Below are 21,312 nucleotides of genomic sequence, written 5' to 3'. Positions count from 1 at the left end.
AATAGGAAATAGATCCAAAGAAATCATTCAAAAATAAAAATGTTGTAAAAAGTATAAATTCAGAAATTACTCTTGTGCATGTGCCCCTGGGTGTTTAGAACCCAATATGAGCATATGGAATATGGAACCAATATGACTATATATTCCTATTTTTTTTCTCTTTCATAGAGAAAAGATTGCATACTATATATACTTTCTGCCCCTAATTTTTTCACTTAAGACATGGCCGTCTTACAAGGATATGTAAGGAGCTTGCCCATTCTTTCTTCAGTCTTCATAGTATCCCATTCCATTGTGTGGATTCACCGTATTTATTCGGCCAGTCTCCACTGATAGACTTATGGATTATTTATAATATTAGCTATTGCAAATTATGATACAGTGAATATCTTCTGCACGCGTTTGTTTCCTGTTTGTGGAGGTGTTTCTTTGCGGTAGATTCCTAGAAGTGATATTGCTAGCCCAAAGGGAAAATGCATCTGTACCTTCGAGGGTATTGCCAAAACACCCTCCAAAGGGGCTGTGTCATTTTTTACTCCTCCCAGCAATGCTCAAAAGTGCCTGCTTCCCAGCTCTTGCCAACAGTACATTGTCAGACCTCTGGGCTTTTGCCAAACCGATAGGTGAGATTAAGTGGTATCTCAGTGGGATATTTGTCATTTAAATTAGGTTACATAGATAAATAAAATGAGAGCAATGTGAGCCCTCATATTGGGACAACAGAAGAAATAAGCTCATTTTAGTAACCTAGTAGAAGCACCATCACAACCAGTGAGGAGAAAGTTCTTTGTTCAAAACTCCTTTGTGATGGGGAGGTCCCTGCAGGCCCTCTTTGCCTCCAGGATTTCCACTGAGTCACCTTTGTTCTCTAAAGTCCAACCCTAACTGCCAATTCTGAGCATTTCACCTGAGTAGATGGCAGTAAGTGTCTAATGCCGAGCCTGCCTTTCCACATTTGGCATTTTATGACATTTATCTAGCTAGTAGGGAGCTCCGTTTTCCTTGACCCTTGAGGATCATTTTCTTCCGATTCCCTTATTAATTGCTCTAGGAGTCCAAAGTAAATTAAAAAGCTGCATCATAGAAAGAATTCCTTAAATCAAACTCCCTCCGCAGCACATTCTGGCCTCTTGTACTTGTCGTTAATGACCTGACTGAGGGGCAGTGTAGCCTAGTGGTTAGGAGTGCAGGCTATGGAGCCAAACTACCCAGATTCAAATCAAGGCTCTTCTACTCACTAGCTGTGTGATGTTGGGCAAGTCTTCTAACCCCTTTGGGTCTCAGTGCCCTTCTCTGACGAGTGGGATAATAACAGTACCTATTTCATAGGGTAGCTGTGACTAAATGAGTGGATTTATGTCCTTGGCCTGGAGCTCAGTGCCTGGCACTCGGTAAACCCTGACTAGGGTGAGCTCTCACACTAACGGTGATGATGATAACGATGGTGGTTGTGGTGATGATGGCGATGCTTATGCTGGTGATGGTGATGATGATAATGATGGTGGTAGTGATGAAGGCAATGGTGTTGCTGGAGATGGTGATGATGGTAATGACGGTGGTGGTGACGAGGGTGATGCTGATGCTGGTGATGATGATGGTGGTGGTGATGATAGTGATACTGATGCTAGTGATGATGATGATGGTGATGATAGTGATTGGTGAGCCCTACCACTTACAAATTACATTTTGTGACCTTGAGCAAACAGCTCAATCTCTCACCCTCAGTTTGTTTCTCACTGCTTCATTGGTTTGTACCAATGGGAATAGTACCGTCCATCTAAAGCATGAGTCAGCAAACTACAGCCTGTGGGCCAAATCGGGCCTGCTGCCTGTTTTTGTGAATAAAGTTTAACTGGAACACAGCCACATCCATTTATTTACATATTGTCTGTGGCTGCTTTCACACTACTATGGCAGAGTTGAGTAGTTTGACTAGAGACCTTATGGTCTTATGGACTATAAAGTAAAAAATATTTACTATTTTTATATTTACCCTTTTACAGAAGAAGTTTCCTGACCCCTCCTGATCTAAAGGAGTCGTTGTGAGGATACAGTACTTGAAGCCTGTGCATAGAACCTGGTGCATAATAGGTGTCCAGGACAGTAGGGCTGTATCAACCAAGCATTTAACTCTCATGGACTTGGTGCCTGGCTCTTGCCCCACCCTCACCACTCTCCTCCTACCCCCGGAGAAAAAGTAAAGTAATTACAAAATGAATAGTTTAATTAGAAATACCATAAAATTATGTTTTGCACATGTATTTTTATCATGTATCATACATTTCCGTATGTGCCAAATATTACACATGCATATTAATTTACAGCAATGGATATAAAAAGGTGCATCCTGTAGACTGTACTTTCAGGAGGTTAAGCCTCTTTTTCAAGGGTGATTTTAACCCTGGTTTCCCCTTGCCTGATGACTTCAGAAGCTAACATCCAAGGAAGATGCAACTCCCCACTAAATGCTAGTGATGAATATTATCTGCATCTAGAGCAAAGTAAAACTGAAGTGTCAGAATCTTCTAACCATTGAAAATAAATCCTAAGTACAGATAAAATCTCTCTGAAATCGTAAGTGGGAGAACAGTATTATATTTACAAAAAGTCAATGCATTCACTTCCTTTTTTTTTTCTTTTCTCCAGGAACATATCTGTGTTATAAAGTGAAGTGCACATGAATCATTTACATTTGGCCTTATTTATTGTTTCATGGCTGAATCCGGCAGGTCACCTTGCAAAATGCAGAGGAACACCCCCTTAATTTTGCAATCAGCATATATTGATATTAATGTCGCCATCTTCCACCTCCCTGAGTTGTTGTGAGAATAAAATGAGGTATAGGTGGGAAGATACTAGGAGAAGCTAAGTACAGTAGATAGGCGCAGTGTAATCTGGTTCCTTCTGTCCTTGGCCAGAAGGAGCTGTCTCCACATGGAGCTACCTGGAGGAGAGAGGGGCTCAGTGGTGTGAGAAAGGGGTGTTAGATAACAAAGCGCATAGTTAGAGCGAATTATCGTCATTGGAAAATACGCAAATTATTTTCCAATTTAATGAATAAGATGCTTCTAATTAACTCCAGTAGGGAAATTTGCTTTCAAATTTTAGTAGTTAAGCTCTGTGTTCTTTGTATTAATAGTTTGGTTTTATGGCCCACCTTAATGTGTTTTTTTAATTGTTCTTTATTAGTATAACGGAATATTAGAGATGAAAAGCAAACCCAGAAGTGATTCAGCCTCTCATTAAAAAAAAAAAGGGGGGCCAGCCCGGTGGCTCAGCAGTTAAGTTCTCACATTCCGCTTCGCGGCAGCCTGGGGTTCGCTGGTTCGGATCCCGGGTGCAGACATGGCACCGCTTGTCAAGCCATGCTGTGGCAGGTGTCCCACATATAAAGTAGAGGAAGATGGGCACAGATGTTAGTTCACGGCCAGTTTTCCTCAGCAAAAAGAGGATTGGCGGCAGATGTTAGCTCAGGGCTAGTCTTCCTCAAAAAAAAAAAAAGAAAGAAAAAAAGGGATGAAAATGTGGCCCAGAGAGATCCTGTTGGATTCTATGACTTATCCAAGGTCTCACAGCTGGTCAGCTGTCCGTTGAACTGAATCCCCAGGAGTTTGTCTGACCAGCACAGGAAGGGCCTCAGCCAGACTTGGGTCTGCCATGTTGGCCCCTGACTAGCTCTGCTTCCCTCCTGCTCCCACCCTTTCTCTGAACCCTACTTGGCCCTGCTGGATCTTACTTGCCTCAGTGCTGCTTCTGCTGCTAGAACAGCCTGGTCTGTCAGAACCCCTGGCCTCCAACCTGCTCTGTCCCCTTCCTGCTCCAGGCCCATCTCCTAGCTCCTGGCTCTGCATTGCATGGCCTACCACCTGGCACATCATCCTCTCTGGCCAGCCTTAGGGCCTACTTTTAGTCCCTTGACTGACAGGCATAGCAGGTGTGGACAAGGGTTTGTGGGAGCTGTCCACCCTAGCTCCTGCCCAAGAGCATCAGGGGTCAGGAGGTCAGGGTAAAATTGGCACAACAATCCACATTGCTTGATCCCTAAATCCTGGGTTCTTTTTTTTTGTTGAGAAAGATTTGCCCCGAGCTAACATCTGTTTCCAGTCTTCCTTTATTTTGTATGTGGGTCACCACCACAGCGTGGCCACTGACAAGTGGTGTAGGTCCACACCTGGGAACCGAACCCAGGCCAGTAAAGCAGAGCATGCTGAACTTAACCACTAGGTCACTGGGCCAGACCCTGGGTTCTTCTTTTTTGTTTTAAATTAATAAGCTATTTTTAGGGCAATTTTAGGTTTATAGCAAAATCGAGTGAAAAGTACAGAGAGTTCTCATATATCCCCTGTCACCAGACATATACAACCTCCCCACTGTTCACATCCTGTACCACACTAATTTCTAGGTTCTTTGTCTTAAGGCAAAAAAAAAAAGAGAGAGAACACACAATAGTCTATATGGCTGTCTATGGAACACAAAGGTAGGCTTGTAGTTGGTTTCAGATCAGTTCATTCTGTCTTGATCTTCTCTGTTAGTCTGTCCCCAAGACAGGTACTGGTGGCTACTCACAGCATCAAAGCTGACACAGGTGCCCTGCTCTGCACCTCTGTCCTCTCTGTCTCTCAGAGTCAATTCCAAATTCCTGGGGCTGGGATGCTGGCGGGCTGCGGTTGGGTCAGGGGCCCGTGCCCAGTGCAGCATGCGGAGGTTCGGGGTATGGGGTCATGTCCAGTCATGGCTGCCAGGGGACCCCACCCTGGGGATGGAGAGGAAAGAAAAAGAGAAGGGTGCAGTTTAGGGCATCATTATGAGCTGAGCAGATAACCCAAAAGATGTCTACCACACCATGGTACTGTATAATCCAGGGTCTCCTACAAATTCTCCAGCCGCCTCTTTTCTAAATCCATACATATTGGCCCCAATGTTTGGCCATTGCCACAGGTTTACCTTTCGACCTTTGCTCTTCCCCTTATTCTCACTCTCTTGCAAAGAGCATCATCCCTTGACTTAAGTTTTATCACCAACTATGAGCCCCCCTACACCCCACTCATGTATAGGCCCACTGGAAGCAACCACATCCAGAGACAAACGTCTTTCCTCTGAGACTCGGGCCCTGTCTCCTGCCTTTCAAGAAGTCATCACTAAGACTTGTTGCTCCTGCTTTCAGAGTGCTCTCAGCTAGTGGGACATGTGGTGGTGGCATTCTCACAGTAGCCATCTGAGAGTGAAGTTGGACAGCTTGAGAGACACATTGACAATGTGCAGTGACTCCCGTTTTATGTTTTAAAACAAAGTCAATCCATTAATTTTCCATCGAGGAATCCTTTTATAATGGACACTTCCATTAAAGTTGTGAAAACTGCGTTTGGAACAGCATATTTAAACATTATGATGTTAATCTGTTGAACTTATGCATACCTTCAAATGTTAGTCTTCTAGTTTTCCGAGAAAAGCAACAGTTCTCTCTGAAATTGCCCATTATGTGAAATGCAAGTGAATACCACTAATTCACATCTGTACCATCACCTACGTGGTGAATTTGGGGTTTGGTGCAGCACATTGTTATGCACTCATCAAAGGTTATGTGTATGTGCACAGTGGAAGTCATTGTTGTGGAAGGCATTTTATATAATTCCAAACAATTTAATAAAAATGTAATTCGACTGGGAAAACTACAATCTGTTGGCCCTTGCAGAGTGCAGATAATGTTCCAGATTAAAGAGCTGAGGCTTGGTTCGTTATAGTCTAATAACATGAGTGTGTGAATTGCCATTTTCCTGCCATTGGTCTATTTCAAGAGTGTGCCATTTTCCCACTATAATAGGCTACATTTTCTTAAAATCATTTGATTACGATGAGCCCCGTCTATTTGGTTTGCAGATAAAAAGCTTTTGCAGTGATAAACTAGCTGTTTTAAAACAGCCTTAATTTCTGGTTCTGCTTTTGAACTGCTACAGGTCAGACTCTGCGAAAGGCTGAGAGAAGCCGGTCTTGCTCACGGGACAAAAAGGAGGTAAATGTGTCACTGGTGACGGCTGGGGGGAGGCAACGCTATTTGAAGGGACTCGAGGGAGCAGCTTGGTGCATCAGTCTTCCTGGATCTCCTACTCTTTTTTGCTGAGTCCCAAGCTTGAATTCCTGACCAAACGGTAGTTGGCAACTAGAGTTATCAACCCAGTGTCGCTTGTAGTAATAATCGCTTACTGTGTATCAGTTAGCTTTGTGTAACAAATCACCCCAAATTTTAGTAACTTAAAGTAACAACCATGCATTTAGTTCACCATACTTTGGGTCAGCAGTTCAGTCTAGGCTTCCCTGGGCAGTTCTGCTGATGGGCCAGGCTCTGCTGATCTCAGCTGGCCTGTACTTAGGGTGCTATAGTCCTCCATTGTTCTCTCATCCTCCAGCAGGCCAGCCAGGCTTGTTCCCGTGAAGGTTCAGGTGTCCAAGAGTATGAGGGTGGAAGCTGCAGGACCTCTTGAGCCCTAGGCTCAGAACTGGCACGGTGTCATTTCTGCCACTTTCTATCCTTCAAAGCAAGTCACAAAGTCATCCCAGATTCAAGGGGTGGGGAAATAGGCCTCACCTCTTGATGAAAAATCTGCAAAATATTGTGGCCATTCTTGAAATGTACCACACTGAACCCATCTGCTCTGTGCCAGGCACCAGGGCCAGAACTAAGGGACAGGTGAGAAACAGTCCTTTATCTCAGGGTGTGCATGGTATAGTTGGAAGGGGTGTGCAATAATATGATTATACTACAGTGTGAGAAATGCTAATATAGTGAGAGAAGGACAAAGAAAGTAGAATTTCAATACAGAAAAGGGGTCATCTGACTCTGCCAGAGGAGAAAGGCTTTGCAGAAAAGCTGTTGTGCAGGCTGCCTCCTGAAGGTTGAATAGGAGTTTTCCACGCCAAGGAAACAGCATAGTCAAAGGCAGAGAGATATGAATAAGAAAAGCTGCAAGATCATCGAGCCTGAGGTGGGAAGTGGTAGCAAGGACCCGTAGGTTACCCCAGGGAGGTCTCAAGCTCATGGGAGTTTAAATCTGAGTTTTATTTAGTGACAGATGGGCACAGGGGTGTGAAGGTGTGTAGTTCATCATAAATATCAACCAATCCTGAAGTTCATCAACACTTCTATACTAACGCTCTTGGTTATAAAGTGACATAACTCCAACGAGGAAAGGAAATTAGCTGGGTCCAGTGGCTCAAAAATGGTTACAAGACTTGGTCTTTCTCTTTCCATCTCGGCTCTGCTTCTTCTGTGTCGGCCCCTCCCTCAGCCAGCTCTGAGGAGTTAGGCCAGGGTTGGACTGCAAAGGGCCTTGTGTGCTTTGCTGTGGCTTTTGTCCTCTCTCTTGTTGTCTCTTTTCTCAGCTGGAGCCAGAAAAGCCACTTGGGTTTTCTTCTTATTTAATCGACCTACCTGGGATGAGGGCTGGAGATAGCTTAGGAATTTTGATGCTGCTGGAAAGATCTAAATGTCAGCCCCAGTGGGCAATCTAGAAGCTGAACGAGGGTGGATTTCCCATTCCTTTCTGGCAGGTACATTTTTCTGGAGGCAGGAGCAGGTGTGCTTGTTTCCCCACGGAGTCATTCCTGAGACCTGGGGTGGAGGAGCTGGAATGGGAGTGAGCACATGCCTGCAGGCACCTGGCCTCCCTCGGTCAAGCGACCAAGCATGGGGACCAGCCCCACTAAGCCAGGAATGAGTTGTTTAAACCTTACTGAGACCTTCGGTCACGGAATAACAGTATCCCATTTATCCACACTAAGAAGTTGTCTGGGGGCTCTACAGAGCAGCATGCTGGGTAACTAGTTGAGATACTCTTTCCTTCTCTTTCTCTCTTCTTGGCAACCCAGCTCCCATAACAGCTGCTTTTCTGCCTACTGCCCTCATGCCAGTTGCCCAAGAGCATTTCAGATCACTCCTCTTCTGAAAAGTGCTTGAAGTGAGAGAAAACAGAGCATGGGCTTGTTTATCACAATATCCAAGGTTAACCCTGAAAGATATTTAAGATGTTTTCAGGCCCTTTGAAACAGAGGGTGCTGACTCTCTTAACAGAGCTTTTGTTTGGTTAGAAAACAAGAGCAAGAAACTAATAGCAAGCTGCCAGGATGCTCATCTTGATACGTTGTAACGTGCCTCTTCCGTGTACTTCCTCTTTCTGTATCCCTCCCCACCTTGTCTGTGAAATCTGCACTTCATGACACCCTGTGCCTTACAAAGGATGCCAGGTGTAGATCAAGCTATGTCCCCATAAAAGACAAGCTGGTTAGAACAGATGGGGGCATGCGTCATGTTCATGGTTATGGGAGCCAGCTCACACCTTGCCAGGTGAACATGCAGTTTCCATCCCAGGTCAGGATTGGGTACTTCTGTGCGTGGTCGTGGGCCCACAGGGCAAAGGGAGAGGGGAGGCTGTTCTCAATGAGCTTGCCAGGCCAAATTCAGCCCAAAGCTGTGTTTTATTTGGCCCATACCCTATTACAATTTTTTTAAATTAGGTGTTCACATTATAAACTGGGAGATTCCACATAAAAATGCAGACTTCTAGCTTTGTTGAAAAAAATGGACAGTGACAACACCAAGTCCTCATTTCTATAAGGCAGCAATGGGCACTGGCTGTTGTTGAGGATGGCTGTCCCCTTCCAGTGGGGCCCTCCAGTCTTCCATCCCTGCCCGCCGCACCACTCGGCAGCAAACAAGTGTCAGCCACTGGGCAGTGCTGGGCCCTGTGCTCAGTGCTTTATGTCAGTGGGTCACAGACATTGCTGTACATTAGAGTTTACCTGGGAGCTTTGAAATACCCCTAGGACCAGACCTCTTTCCCAATGAGTTAAATCAGAATTTTTGGGGATGTGACCCAGGCATCAGAATTTTTTAATCCCCCCCAAGGGGTTCCGATGTGCAGCCACAGAAGAGAACCAGTTCTTTACAGGTGTTAAGTAACCCCTGGCCCTCCACCCCCGTGTTTCCCAGTGCACCACATGCCTGCCCAGCCCCCAGGACACCTCTGTTCTCAAGCCCTCTCACAGACACAAACAGGTACAAATCAAAGGAGAGAATGACAGGCTTCATAGAGGAGACCCAGATACACACTCAGGGCATGCCAGACGAGGGAGAGAAGACCTCCTGGAAGACGCGGCTCGAAGCAAGGCTTTGGAAGGGTTATTAGCACTTCTAAAAAATGTGTCTTGGATGGTTGACTTTAAGTCGGTAGATGCTTTTGGTTTAGCTGGTAAAAAACATTCTCAGCCTCATCTCTAACAAGTATTCATGGTTCCTGCCTGTGGAGATTATGTAGTGTTTGTGGCCCTTGGTCATGAATTATTAATAATTTTGAAATTGTGGTCATTGTAGTTTACTCAAAAATCATTAGGAAGTGAATTTATTATACAGTGTTAAAAAAAAAAAAAAAGGGCAACCACAGAGGAGGAAGAAATCTTTAGTCATCAACCCTGCCCCCAGCATTCACACTGGTGCCCACGGGTCTGTGGGGCTCCCAAGCATGATGCTGGGGACATGTCCTCCTACAGCACAGAGACACCGAGGCCCCAGGAAACTCTGTGAATTAGTATCCGCAGTGTGCTTCTGCCTCAAATCCCAGTCGTGTGACCTTGGATGAGTCTCTTGACCCCTCTCACCTCGTTTGATAATACCCACTTTGGAGTCTTGGTATATGGAGTAAAGGCAATAATGTATTACCTAGCATAGTGCCTGGCCTTTAGTAAGCATTCCATAAATGTTAGTTGTTACATAATTCCTTAGTGTCTAGTATTTAACAGAGAGATATTCATGCCCTTGGATGGAGAAGATGGCACTACTGCACTTCTTACTCAAGAGGTCTCCCTTGCTCCAGCTGGACTTGAGGCTGACTCCAGCCTTCCAGGGTCCTGGCTGTGTGCCCCAGGCAAGGGGCCCCCAGTGTAAACCACTCTGAGGCCTCCTGTGGTAATAGACTGCCTTCCTTTGCAGCTGGTTGGAGATTCTGAAAAATGCTCATGACAGCACGCTCATCTGCTGAGCTTGCTTTGTGAAGGACTGCAAAAGTCCTTTAACTCAACCACCTAGAAAATGTTGAGCCTTCCTTTTGCATGCACACATAAGCGTGCACATGCACACATGTGCAAACACTGTCTGCTAGTAAGCAGAGACTTTTGGTGCAAGGACTAGAGACTCCTTCCATTTTGCCAAGCAAAGGAGGAGACTAGGGTCTCAGGGGAACCCAGCAAAGAAGGGAGTCCAGGATCCAGGATGCCTACTGGGTCAGGGATATCTGTACAACCCTCTCTGTATGCCACCACGGACCCGTGTCTGCTCCCCTCTGGTCTCTGCACCTTGTCGTTGTCTTCATGCTCCTCTCTACCAGCTGTTCCTTCTCCCAGTTCAGAGGCCAGCGAGAGAGTCTGATAAACCTGGCTAATCAATACTGAAGGGCTTTTAGCTGATGTAGTGCCCCTGACATCAGCCCCCCCAGTTGCCCTCCCAAGAGGCAACTGCTGTAATCAATTTCTTGTGTGTCCTTCCAGAAATATCCTATGCAGAGCGTATCTATCCTTCTCTGCCCCTCTCTCCACTACCCCCCCCCACCCCATACAATGATAGCATGAAATATACGTTGTTGTGTTCCTGGGGGGTTTTTTTTTTTTTTTTTCGTTTAATAACATGTCTTGGAAACCATTCCATAGCAGGAAATGTGCACAGACCTCATTCATTCTTTTTTATGGCTGCATAATACTGCATTGTGAATGTACAGGAGCACAATCCTTTATTTGAAACATTTGGGGCCAAGTGTGTTTCATGTTTTTAGAATTTAGAAAGAAATACCATCCCAGTATGGCCTAGGACAGCATCCTGTAATCAAATACATTAATATATATCTGCAGAAAAATATGAATATTCATACTAAGTCAGATAAATAAACACTGTAAATTTCATGTCAGTTCCAATCTGGTTTTGCTAGTAAGTAACTGCATCTAAAGGATTGTGGACCTGTCCATAAATATACCAGCTCCCAGTTGATGACTATCTAGGCTATTCAGGGTCTTTTGCTGCTGTAAGAGTTCTTCAAAGAAGATCCTAGAGCAGATGTCTTTGTGCACCTGTGTAGGAATTTGCCAAGGGTTTAATTCTTAAAAGTAGAATTGGTAGATCTAAAGGTATGTGCTTTTTTAAAATTGATGTTTCCAATTTGTCTCTTAACAGTACATGAGAGGGACAGAGCTTTCTGTTCCAGGCCACCTTGTAGGATGCTGGCCAGATTCAAGTGTGTGCCCACACCAGAGCCACTCAGCGGCCACTCCTGTAGTTCCCTAGTCCACTTTTCTCAGCAGGGAGTGGGAGCAGGGCGGTTTTCCTGAGAAGGACTTGAGGACGTGTCTAGCACCTCAGTTTCTGAAAGCTCTCTCTCATGGGCCCTTAGCTCTGAGCACCTGTCTTGGCTAATTGCAGGAGGCCAGTGGGTCATTCATACCATGATTTCAGACTCCACCAGCATGCAAACAGCAGACCCTTCCCTTTCCTCATTTCAGTTCTCAGTGTTTTGCAACTTCAGCCTTCTGGGCAACCCAGAGATGCCCCTTCCATATTTACAGATCTCAACTGCTTTGTTTAAAAATTTAAAAGATAACAAAAAAGAGAAGAGAGAAAAAAAGACAACGCAAGCTGATGGTGACACATTACAAGAGCCTGCTTATGTGACAGCTGACATTCCAAATCTACACTTTTCCCGGAATGAAGCCTTTTAGTTCACATTTCTGGGCAGAGAAGCACTGAATCCATTTTACATCCAACTGCCAAATGCATTCCCAGTTGTGAAGTTTTCGTCGTCAGTCCTCCTGCTCCTTGAGGTCTTGGTCTCTGTCACTTTGAGAATTTGGAGAGTGGGCCCCTGGTGACATTGACAACTTCTGATTTCTGAAGGGCAAATAAGTCACATGGCAGGATTAGAAGCAGCCTAGCAAAGTAGTTGAGCCTGTGAACCCTGGAACCAAACAGCCTGGATTCCTAGGCCAGCGCCGTCACTCAGGCAAGTTACCGTATATCCCGGTTGTGACTTGACTGCCTCTTCTAGAGAGTAGGGATAATATTGAACCTGCATCATAGGGCTGTGGTAAGCATTTAGTGAGTTACTACACACAATGTGCTTAGAATGGTGCCTGGCATATACTAGGAGCTCAGTAAATGTTGAGTATTATCATTTAGGACTGGCAGCGGCAAAATAGCCTGTTTAAAAAGCTAATCCCTTCAGAGTCAGAGGCAGATGAAAAGTCTTGCCAAGGAAAAGCAGGACAGTGAATTGGGCCAGTGTTCCTCACCCTTTCGGTTCAATGGAACAGCACCTGATCCCTCCCGTTAGAATTACCTTGCACCTGAATCACCAGCCTATTCTGCGACCCCTGCAGTCAAGACTCGCACCTTGAAAAGCAGAGAGAATCAATTTCTGATGAAATGCCAGGAAAGAGATTGACATGTCTAAAACCTTCCTGGTATCAGCTTAGCTTCCAGCACAAGATTAAACTCTAGGAAAAACCCATCAGAGAGCTGCAATTTGTGACCAGAAAGAGATAATGTTGACAGCTTCCCCTTCCCAAGTCTGTTTTGGATAAGCAATGTGCCCTTCAACAGAGCATCATCAAAGTTTCCTATATCCTCCCATCTTAGGCATGAAATTGCCTTGAAAGTGTCTCCCTTTACGTCCCCGCCCCCCAAATCACTTTAGAGAATACAGAATACGGTTAGAGAAGAGAATGATACTCTCTAAGAGAAGGAGGTTCCTGCAAGTTCCTCAGGAAACATGTGTCTCTTGAGGGAGAACAGGCCCAGGAGCACTGTCCCTCAGTCTGGGGACACAACTGGAGGAGCAGGGCAAGGGCCATGAGAGTGCCAGGCCATGTGGGCTCCAGTCCTGGGTCACCACAGCTGACTCGAGGCACACTCACTCTCCCCTCTCTGGGCCTCTGTTTCCTCTGTGGTGCCCCAGGTCTGACAAGAGCCAATGGTACTGTGGCTTCAACTTCATTAGGGTCCACAGACCATGCCTCTCAGTCTGTTCAAGTGACAGAAGCTCCCCTCAAACCAGCCTCAGCAAAAAGGAAATTTGTTGCCTCACCCAGCTGAAAAGTTCAGGGGTGGTCCACACCAGGCATCGCTAGGTCCAGGTGCTCTGACTCAGTTTCTCTCAACTCTGCCTCCTTCCACAAAGGGGCTACTGCTCCTTCTCGGTGCAAGCTGGCCGCCAGCAGCCCCAGGCTTGCTGCATAGAAGCTGGATAGTGTGTGGGCGGAAAGCACATGCTCTGGAGCCAGACAGCCTGGGGCTGAATCCTGGCTCCTCACTTACACAAGTTCTTACCTGCCTCTGAGCCTCAATTTAGCAGCATCTCTCTCATCGGGTCAGGTCATCGGGGGTGCTCTGACACGTAGTGAGCTGAATTAGTGACAGGTGCTGCTGCTTTCTCTTCTCCTTCTCCCTGTCATTGTGATGATTCTCCCAGCCACTCCAGCAAAATTGAGCAGCTCTGCTACCACAGTTCAGCAGACGATCCATATTGAGACTCACGGCCAGCCCAGGGTTGTGCACCCACCCTGGAGATGAGGCTGGGGTGGGGTGGACCCCGCATTAAGCACATGGTAAGGAAGGGGTGTTTTCCCAAAGGAACATCAGGATCCTGTTACCAGAAGAAGTGGGAAAGGATAGTGGGCAGGCAAAAAACAACAGCTGTCCACCACCAGGCCATTTTGTAGTGGGAGTGGAAAAACTGACAGTGCAATTGTTAAACATTGCTTTCACGTCCATCCTCACAATACCCTGGGAGGTGAGCAAGATTATCCTTGTCTTGCACATGAGGGAAGCTCAGCAGAGAACAGTGAGGCGACTGCCCCAGTCAACACAGCAAGTGCAGGGCCCAGTGGATCCTCCATCTTCTGTGTACCGCAGCAACATGGCAAGAGCGTGGATCGCTTTGGGAGGAGGCTGGGGGAGCTTAAGCAAGTTCCTAACCATTCCGAGGCTCAGTTTCTTCATGTGTAAAATGGGCATGTTATGGCGATATTATCAGTCCTTCCTCCCCAGGTGTCTGAGGACTCAGTGAGGCTGAAGGAGATAAGCAGGTCAAGCCCAGCTCCGCTTGGGACACCGGTGGCTCTCATACAGGCCACTTTTCCTCTGCTCCCCATGGACCCTGCTGCGAGTTCTGAGCTAGACAGGAGGACCCCATCCTCCTGGGACCACAGGGCTGGGCAGGTGAATAGGAAGGCAGGGGCAATGACTGCCAGATCAGTGGAAGCCTCAGTTTCCTTATCTAACAAGCCAAGATACTCCCCTCCCCCAGCTAAGCACAGTTAATGATGGCTGGATTTCATTAGAGGCCACTGAAGAGATGATGTGCCCCTCCCCGCCTCCCACCATGTGATTCAAAACAAAAAGTGTGAAATAAGTGTATTTATTTTCCAGGATGACTACTTTGAAGCCCCCTCCTCTTTTTTTAAAATATAGAAAACTAAACTGCTTCAAAAAAAAACTTCTTTGGGCTGCTCATGCTTTGTTGATGCCCTGGGAGATGGCTTGGCCCCTGAGAGATGGGATGGCAGAGTGGTCAAGGGCAGGGGTCTGGGTTGGACTGCCTGGGTTTGCATCCTGGCTCTGCCACTTACTAGCTGTGTGGCCTTTGCCAAATTACATAACCTTTCTGTGCCTCAGTTTCCTCATCTGCAGAATGGAGCTGAATATATAGTACCTGCTCATGGAGTTGTTGAGTGAATTAAAGAATGATATATATGAAGCACTTAAAACCATACCTGTAAGTGCTGTTTCAGTATATGCTGCTATTACTCACCAAGTCCCACCACTGGGCCCTGTCCATTCTATGTCCCATCAGCCAGGGTAGCTGGGGAGGCAGGGCTGGTGTAGTTCACAGCCGTTTAGATGTCCGTAGACATTTTTAATCTCTTCTGATTCCAGCACGAATGCATGCTGATTGTAGAGAAATGAGAAAATACACCAAAGTACAAAAATTGGTCATCATCCTACCACCTAGGTATTCAGTATTACTTGTTTTTATGTTTCCCTCACTTTTTTCTGTGGAACTACATATATTTCAGAATTAGGATCACACTAAGGGACAATTGAAAATGCCTACCTTCCATTATTCTTTTTTTAGTTTTTTATTTATTGAGGTCTAACTTACATAGAATAAAGTGGACAATCTTAATTGTGCAGTTTTACAAATTTTTGTATGTGAATACGCCTGTATTAGCACTATCCACATCAAAAGAGGACATTCCCAGCACCCCAGGAGGCTTCTTCATGCCCCTCCCAGTTAACACCCTCTCCCAGGGTAAACGCTATCTTGACTCTAACAGCGCGGATTCGTTTTCCCTGTGTTGGAACTTCGTATAAATGGAATCACAGAGTAAGTACTTTCTGTGTCTTTTTGTTTTTAAAACACATCTGTGAGATTCCTCCACGTTTTTAAGTGTATCAGTAGTTCATTCTTTGTCACTGAGGTATAGAGCTTCACTTATTCTTTTATTAGAAAAATTAAATTATGAAATAATTTGAATTCATTGTCATTATTTTAAAATTGCCAAGTTTATGCATTGAATAAAAATTTCCCCCTCAAATTTACCCCAATCTCATTCCCCTCCCTAGAAATAACCAGTCATCAGTTGGACGTTCATGTTTCTAGACTTTTTCTGTTCGTATAATTGTATTCATTGTTTCAAGTGGGAGTGTGCATTTGGTTGCAAATAACAGAAAACCCAGCTAACAGTGGCTTAAACCAGGGGTCAGCAAGCTTTTTCTATAGAGGACCAGATAATACATATTTTAGTCTTTGGGGGGCACACTGTCTCTCTCACAACTACTCAGCTTTGTTTTGTAGCATGAAAGCAGCCATAATCAATATGTAAATAAATGATTATCGCTGTGTTTCAATAAAACTTTATTTGCAAAAATAGGCAGCAGGCCAGATTAGGTCTATGGGCTGTAATTTGCTGACCCTTGGCTTCACAATAGGGATTTGTTTGGCTCACATGGCAAGAGATCTGGAAATAGCCTTCTAAGAAAAACCTAAGATTTTACACTTCCACCAAAAATGTTTGAGAATGCCTTACTCTCTAAAACCTTGCCAATAGTGAATATTAAGTTTTTTGTATTTTTGCCATACTCTTTGTCCTTATTCTTGTGTTTTGGATAAGCGTCTTTGCTTGATCTTCCAACTCACCAATTTTCTGTCTATCTGTATGTATTCTGCTCTTCAATGTCTTGATATTTCTGTTTTGATGATTAAGTCCTTCATTTGTGATTTCTAATTAACTCTTTCTCATAAGAGGCTCTTCTTGTTTGTTGGAGTCAATGTCCTCTCTTATCCTCTGAGAACAGTAACTGTATTTTAAATGTCTCTGCTTGCAGTGTTATGTCTCTATTTCTTTGATTGTTGGTTCTTCTGTTTGTTAAGTTGGCCCCTGTCTTTCATGGTGGTGGCTTTCCTGGAATGTTGGCTGATTTGTGAATATGTGCTCTTCTCTGTGCTGTGATCTCCTGTTTTCTTCTCTGTGGCTGCTGTTTCTTTTTACTCTGGTTTGCTGCCAGTAATTGTGGGCAGAAGGGCAGAACTTGCTACCACAAGTCTGGTGCTAATAGTTGTTTTCTGAACACGGGGTCCTTCTTTTCCTTTTGGATATGTCCTGCCTTTCTGTCCCAGACACCCACAGTCACAGCTCCTGCAATCCAGATGGATCCAAGGGTCACCTCCCAGTATCCCCACAGTTCTCAATCAGTCTCTTGGAACTTTGACCTCAGGTCCTCTGCTCTCCCTGGAGAATGTGTTGCCTCTAGGTTTGGAGCAGCCCGAGACCCCCTTCACCTTTCACAGCTGTCCTTCCCAGCTTCTGATTTGGCCTGTGTTTCTTTTCATCAATCCAGTTCTGTCTGGTGTCCATTTCTCAACATTTGTAACCTGCCAGTGGCACCCCTCCCTATTCTCCCATGCTATGATAGATTTTACATGGTGTCATTTCTGTGGACTCGGGTAGGGGTGGCTGATGTGTGTACTTGTTCTTGGTCTTCCCAACTTGATTCAGTCCAATGTGTCTTCTTGTTAGAGTTTTCACCTTCCTGATCACCTTCGTCTAGACAAGATCGTCTTTCTCTAAAAGTATACTGTCTCAGAACCACACTGAATATTCCAACTCTGAACTGCTCAGTGTAGAATATAGGGATGGAGGGTACTTCTTAAAGAACTTGGCTCAAATAACTCTGCTCTCCGCTACTTTGGTCAAGTCCCTTCACTTCCCTAAGCCTCAGCTTCCTCACCTGTCCAATGGGAATAACGATGATAAGGCCTACCTCATAGGTTAATGAGAGTGTCAGCTGAAACAGTGTGTGAAGTTAACATGGGGCCTGACACACAGTAGATGCTAAAACATGTTAGTTCCCTTCTTCTCTCTGATTCTGACAGAATTTCTAACATACTCATTGTGTGTGCTGTGGTGGTGGTAGTTTTTGGCAGCCACACCACACTCTTAGCTCATACTGAGCACATTAGCTAAAAGGGCTGTCTTTGTCTCATGAACTTTTCTCAAGCCAGACTTTCCTCCCAGTGCCTCTCCTTGTAGAGGACCTTTACCTCGACCACGATGCATTTTATCAAGCTGTTCTTGATCCATCCCTAGCCTATAGAAATTGATCTGAACCCAGATTCCGTCATCCAGTTTGTTCTGTGTGCCTTTCATGTGAATGTCATCCACAGACTTAATAAACAGCCTTCAACAACCAGATGCAGCCATTGATATAATTATGGCCTAGGATAGGACCAAGGACAGAACCTCGTGGCACGCCACCCTTCAGAGGAAGAGTAATTTAGATGACTGGGCAAGATGATTAATTTGTCCAGTTCCTGTAGTAGTATGTCCTTGTAGCTTGATTATAGTAATAATATCAGCAACCATGTCTTTGGTTTTATTTACCATGGGCAAGGCACTAAGGTAAGCATTTTTCATAATATTACCTTTGTTTCTTATAACAAGTCTGCAAGGTAAATGTTTTGCTACTTAGGACTTAAAAGAATAAACTCAATCTAACTTTAGCAGACGGGGGACTATATTACTTCATTTCAAGCCTCTAAAGAATGGGTACTTCACAGAAGTCAAGGGCAAGGTGCATCTGGGTGTCAAGATGTCAAGAATGGTGTCAAGAATGATGAACCAGTGCCTGCGCCCCTCTAGGGTCCCAGAAAATCCTCTCTCTCTGGCTCTTATCTTTACATCTGTGTGCATGTGTGTCATTCTTCTCACTTGCTGCAAACCAGCTTTCTCTGTTTCTCAGTTCACCTGGCAGAAAATAGTACCACCAGCAACTCCTGAGTTCACTTTCCCTTTTTCAAGAAAGTAGCCAGATCTCCCCTGAACGTTTTAGTGCAGGTTACCGAGGATTATTGGCCCTGCTTGGGTCAGGTGCCTGCTCCAAGTCCAGCCACCTGTGGCCAGCAGTGGGGTCACACTGTCTGGACATGGCCTTCTCATGGAGTCTCATGCTGTAACCTTGTGGCCACGGGGCAGGGTGATATTCAGAATCCACCTATGTGTTTTACAAATGAAAAGGAGGCCCAAAGTCACACAGTTAGTAAGTAGAGGAACCAGGACTTATTCCTGATCTTGTCTGATGCTGCAGCTTATGGTGTTGATGCTCTGCTCCTTATGCTGGACCACACTGTGCCCGAGTGGCTTCAGTGGTCCTGTCAGTGAGGGCTGGCCAGTGTCTTAGGCCTGAGAGCTCAAGGACCCACCTTGTGCTGTCACCATGGTCCTGTCCCAGACCAGGGCTCTGAGATCCTTGGTTGATTGGTTGGCTTTTTTCTTTGGTGACTCAGCATATGCCTGAGCCCTGGCCATCACAGAACTCACAACTTCATGGAGGGACCTGATACAGGAGAGTATAAACACAGACTTCAGAGTAAAGTAAAACCTAGTAAAGCTAGGTTCAAATTCTAGCTCTGTCATTTTTTCACTGGCGACTCTCTGTGCCTTAGTTCCCATAACCATGAAATGGAGATAATAATAACAACCACTTTATCAGTTATTGTGATGATTCAATGAGATAAACATGTAAACCACACGTGGCCAGCATAGAGGATTGATTCTATAAGTGGTAGCAGTTTATTAACTCTGGAACAATGGGGAAACTGCAGGAATCCAGAGGAGAAAGGCTTTTTCTTGCCCTAGGATAGAAAGTGGGAGGTGAATTGGCTAGGGTTTCAAGGAGGAAATGACATTGAAGCTTGAATAATGGATAAGAGGGTTAGAGTAAGGGCAAGGCAGAGAAGAACAGGGGCATATATAGGAATTTGAGAGACCATGGGTAGTTCATTGTGATAGAAGCAAAGAATATGTATTAGGAGCAGATGGGGGTTGCTGGTAATGCAAACTGGGTCCTGATGGGAAAACTTTGTTTGCTCATTCATGCATTCACTTGGCAAATATTTAGCAAGTACCTGCTGTGTGCCAGGCACTGTCCTGGTCCTCTAGATTCCACAGTGAACAGAACAAATCCACACAAATCCACACCCTCATGGAGCTTATGTCCTAGTGGTTAGAGGCAGACACTAAGCAAATAAATAAGTCAAATATAAAGGGTGTCAGAGAGAAAAATAAAGCAAAGAGGGGGTGGGAGTTCTCTTACACAGGTTCCTTGGGAAGGCCTTGCCGAGAAGGAGCAGAGGCTGAAGGAAGTGAGAAGGAAGAGAGCACTTCCGAGGAGGGCCAGCAAGGGCAGAAATCCCAAGGGTGGAGCCTGTGTGGCTGAATTAGGGGGAATGAGGGGCAGTGTGGTGGGAGGTGAGGACAGAGGGGTGATGGCCAAGCCGCGTAGGGCCTTGTGGCCATTTCTGAGGACTTGGGCTTTTGTCTGAGTGAGGCAGGAGCTGCAGGAGCTACAGGAGCGTTTCGAGCAGGAGAGGGCAGGACACGCTGTCGGGCCGTGTCTAGAGAACAGACTGTGGGCAAGGGCAGAAGCAGGAGACCAGTTGGGGCGATCGCGCAGTCCCCGCGATGATGGTGGCTTGGATTGTGGGGTGGCAGTAGAAGTACAGAGACGGCGCCGGATTCTGAGCATCATGAAGGGAGAGCCAACTGGATTTGTCATTGGATTGGATATGGGCAGGAGAGAAGAGAGGAATCAAGAAGGACTCTAAGTTTTGGTTTGAGCAACCAGAAAGAGAGATTGGTCATCTCCTGAGGTGAGAAAGAGGGTGGGAGTAGGTTTTAGGGGGAAGATCAGGAATTCACCTTAAAACCTGTTAAGACCATGAGCAGGCACCTGGATATGGGAACCTGGTATTTAAGGGGAAAGCCATCAAGCTGCGTCTGTCTGGAATGTGGAACCATTGATTCTTTGCCTTTTTTGAGAAGGGAAGTAGGGTGGGTAGAGGTCATTAGTTATATAAGTAATACATGAAAATAGCTTCCTTAAGAAAATTCTTTTTAACTTTCTAGACAAGGCTAAAATCTTTTTTGCCAATTCCTACCTCTCCCTAACCCCAGTCTTCCCCTCCTGGAGTGACTGTTGTCGTGAGCTGGGCATGCATCCTTCCAGACCTTTCTCTGCATTTATATACCAGGCTGTACCCATAAAACATATGTGGTGTTTTTTTGTCTTTATGTATTTTCAGGTAAATGGTGTCCTAATGGATATGTCGTTCTGCAGCTTGCTTTTGTAACTTGTAACTTGCCTATCCTGCTTGAACTATAATATCTTGGAGAGCCATCCTTGGTGTTACAAATAAACCTAGTTCTCTATTTAAAAAACTTGTTACAATATGGTATGGACTCTGCCAGTTATTTAGCTGTTTTCCAGCTGGAGGGCATTAGCATTTTGTACATTCCTCCTCGGGCACCTGTGTGAGTCTTTCTGGGAGATTCCAAGGAGTGACATGGCTGGGTGTGAGTAGATTGAAGTTATGTGGGGTCTTGTTTTACCTTGTTTTAGTGGATACTGCCACATTGCTCCCCAAAATGCCTCTGTCACCTTGCTCACCATCTGTTGCAGGTTTTTAATGAGGCAAGCTGGGAGATCTGTGTCTGTGGAGCAAAGCACAGTGGTGGGCTGTGGGTTGGAAGAGACCATGGAGTTTGGAGGTTGCTGTTCTACTCTTCTGAACTTACCTTCAGAGAGGACACAGGCTTCTTTAAGGGCCAGAAGAGACCCTCCCAATCCCTTCCCTTCCTCCTGAAAATAGAGCAGCACAAACGGATGCCGTCTCTCCACAGCCTGCACACCTGGCTTCTTCCCTGTCAACCAGCTTCTGTTCC

General features: G+C 45.4%; 1 protein-coding gene across 23 annotated transcripts in view; it reads left to right on the top strand.

Annotated features, from left to right (window-relative positions):
* The window catches only part of KATNIP (katanin interacting protein), a 202,606-nt gene that overhangs the window by 11,821 nt on the left and 169,473 nt on the right, over nt 1-21,312 (top strand). For 14 of the 23 annotated variants that reach the window (XR_011524430.1, XR_011524429.1, XM_070566501.1 and 11 more), the window contains exon 2: nt 5,955-6,010. The exons of the other annotated variants lie outside the window; for them this stretch is intronic. Coding sequence is in view for 7 of the 14 variants with exons in the window: in XM_070566499.1 (XP_070422600.1) it covers nt 5,955-6,010 (56 nt within the window). In the remaining 7 variants the exon portion in view is untranslated. The remainder of the gene's footprint in view (nt 1-5,954; nt 6,011-21,312) is intronic. 23 annotated transcript variants of the gene reach the window in all.

Source organism: Equus przewalskii, chromosome 12 (genome assembly GCF_037783145.1).
Source record: "Equus przewalskii isolate Varuska chromosome 12, EquPr2, whole genome shotgun sequence".
Classification (NCBI taxonomy): Eukaryota; Metazoa; Chordata; class Mammalia; order Perissodactyla; family Equidae; genus Equus; species Equus przewalskii.
Note: the sequence above shows the minus strand (reverse complement) of the source record. Positions and strands in the feature narration are given on the sequence as shown.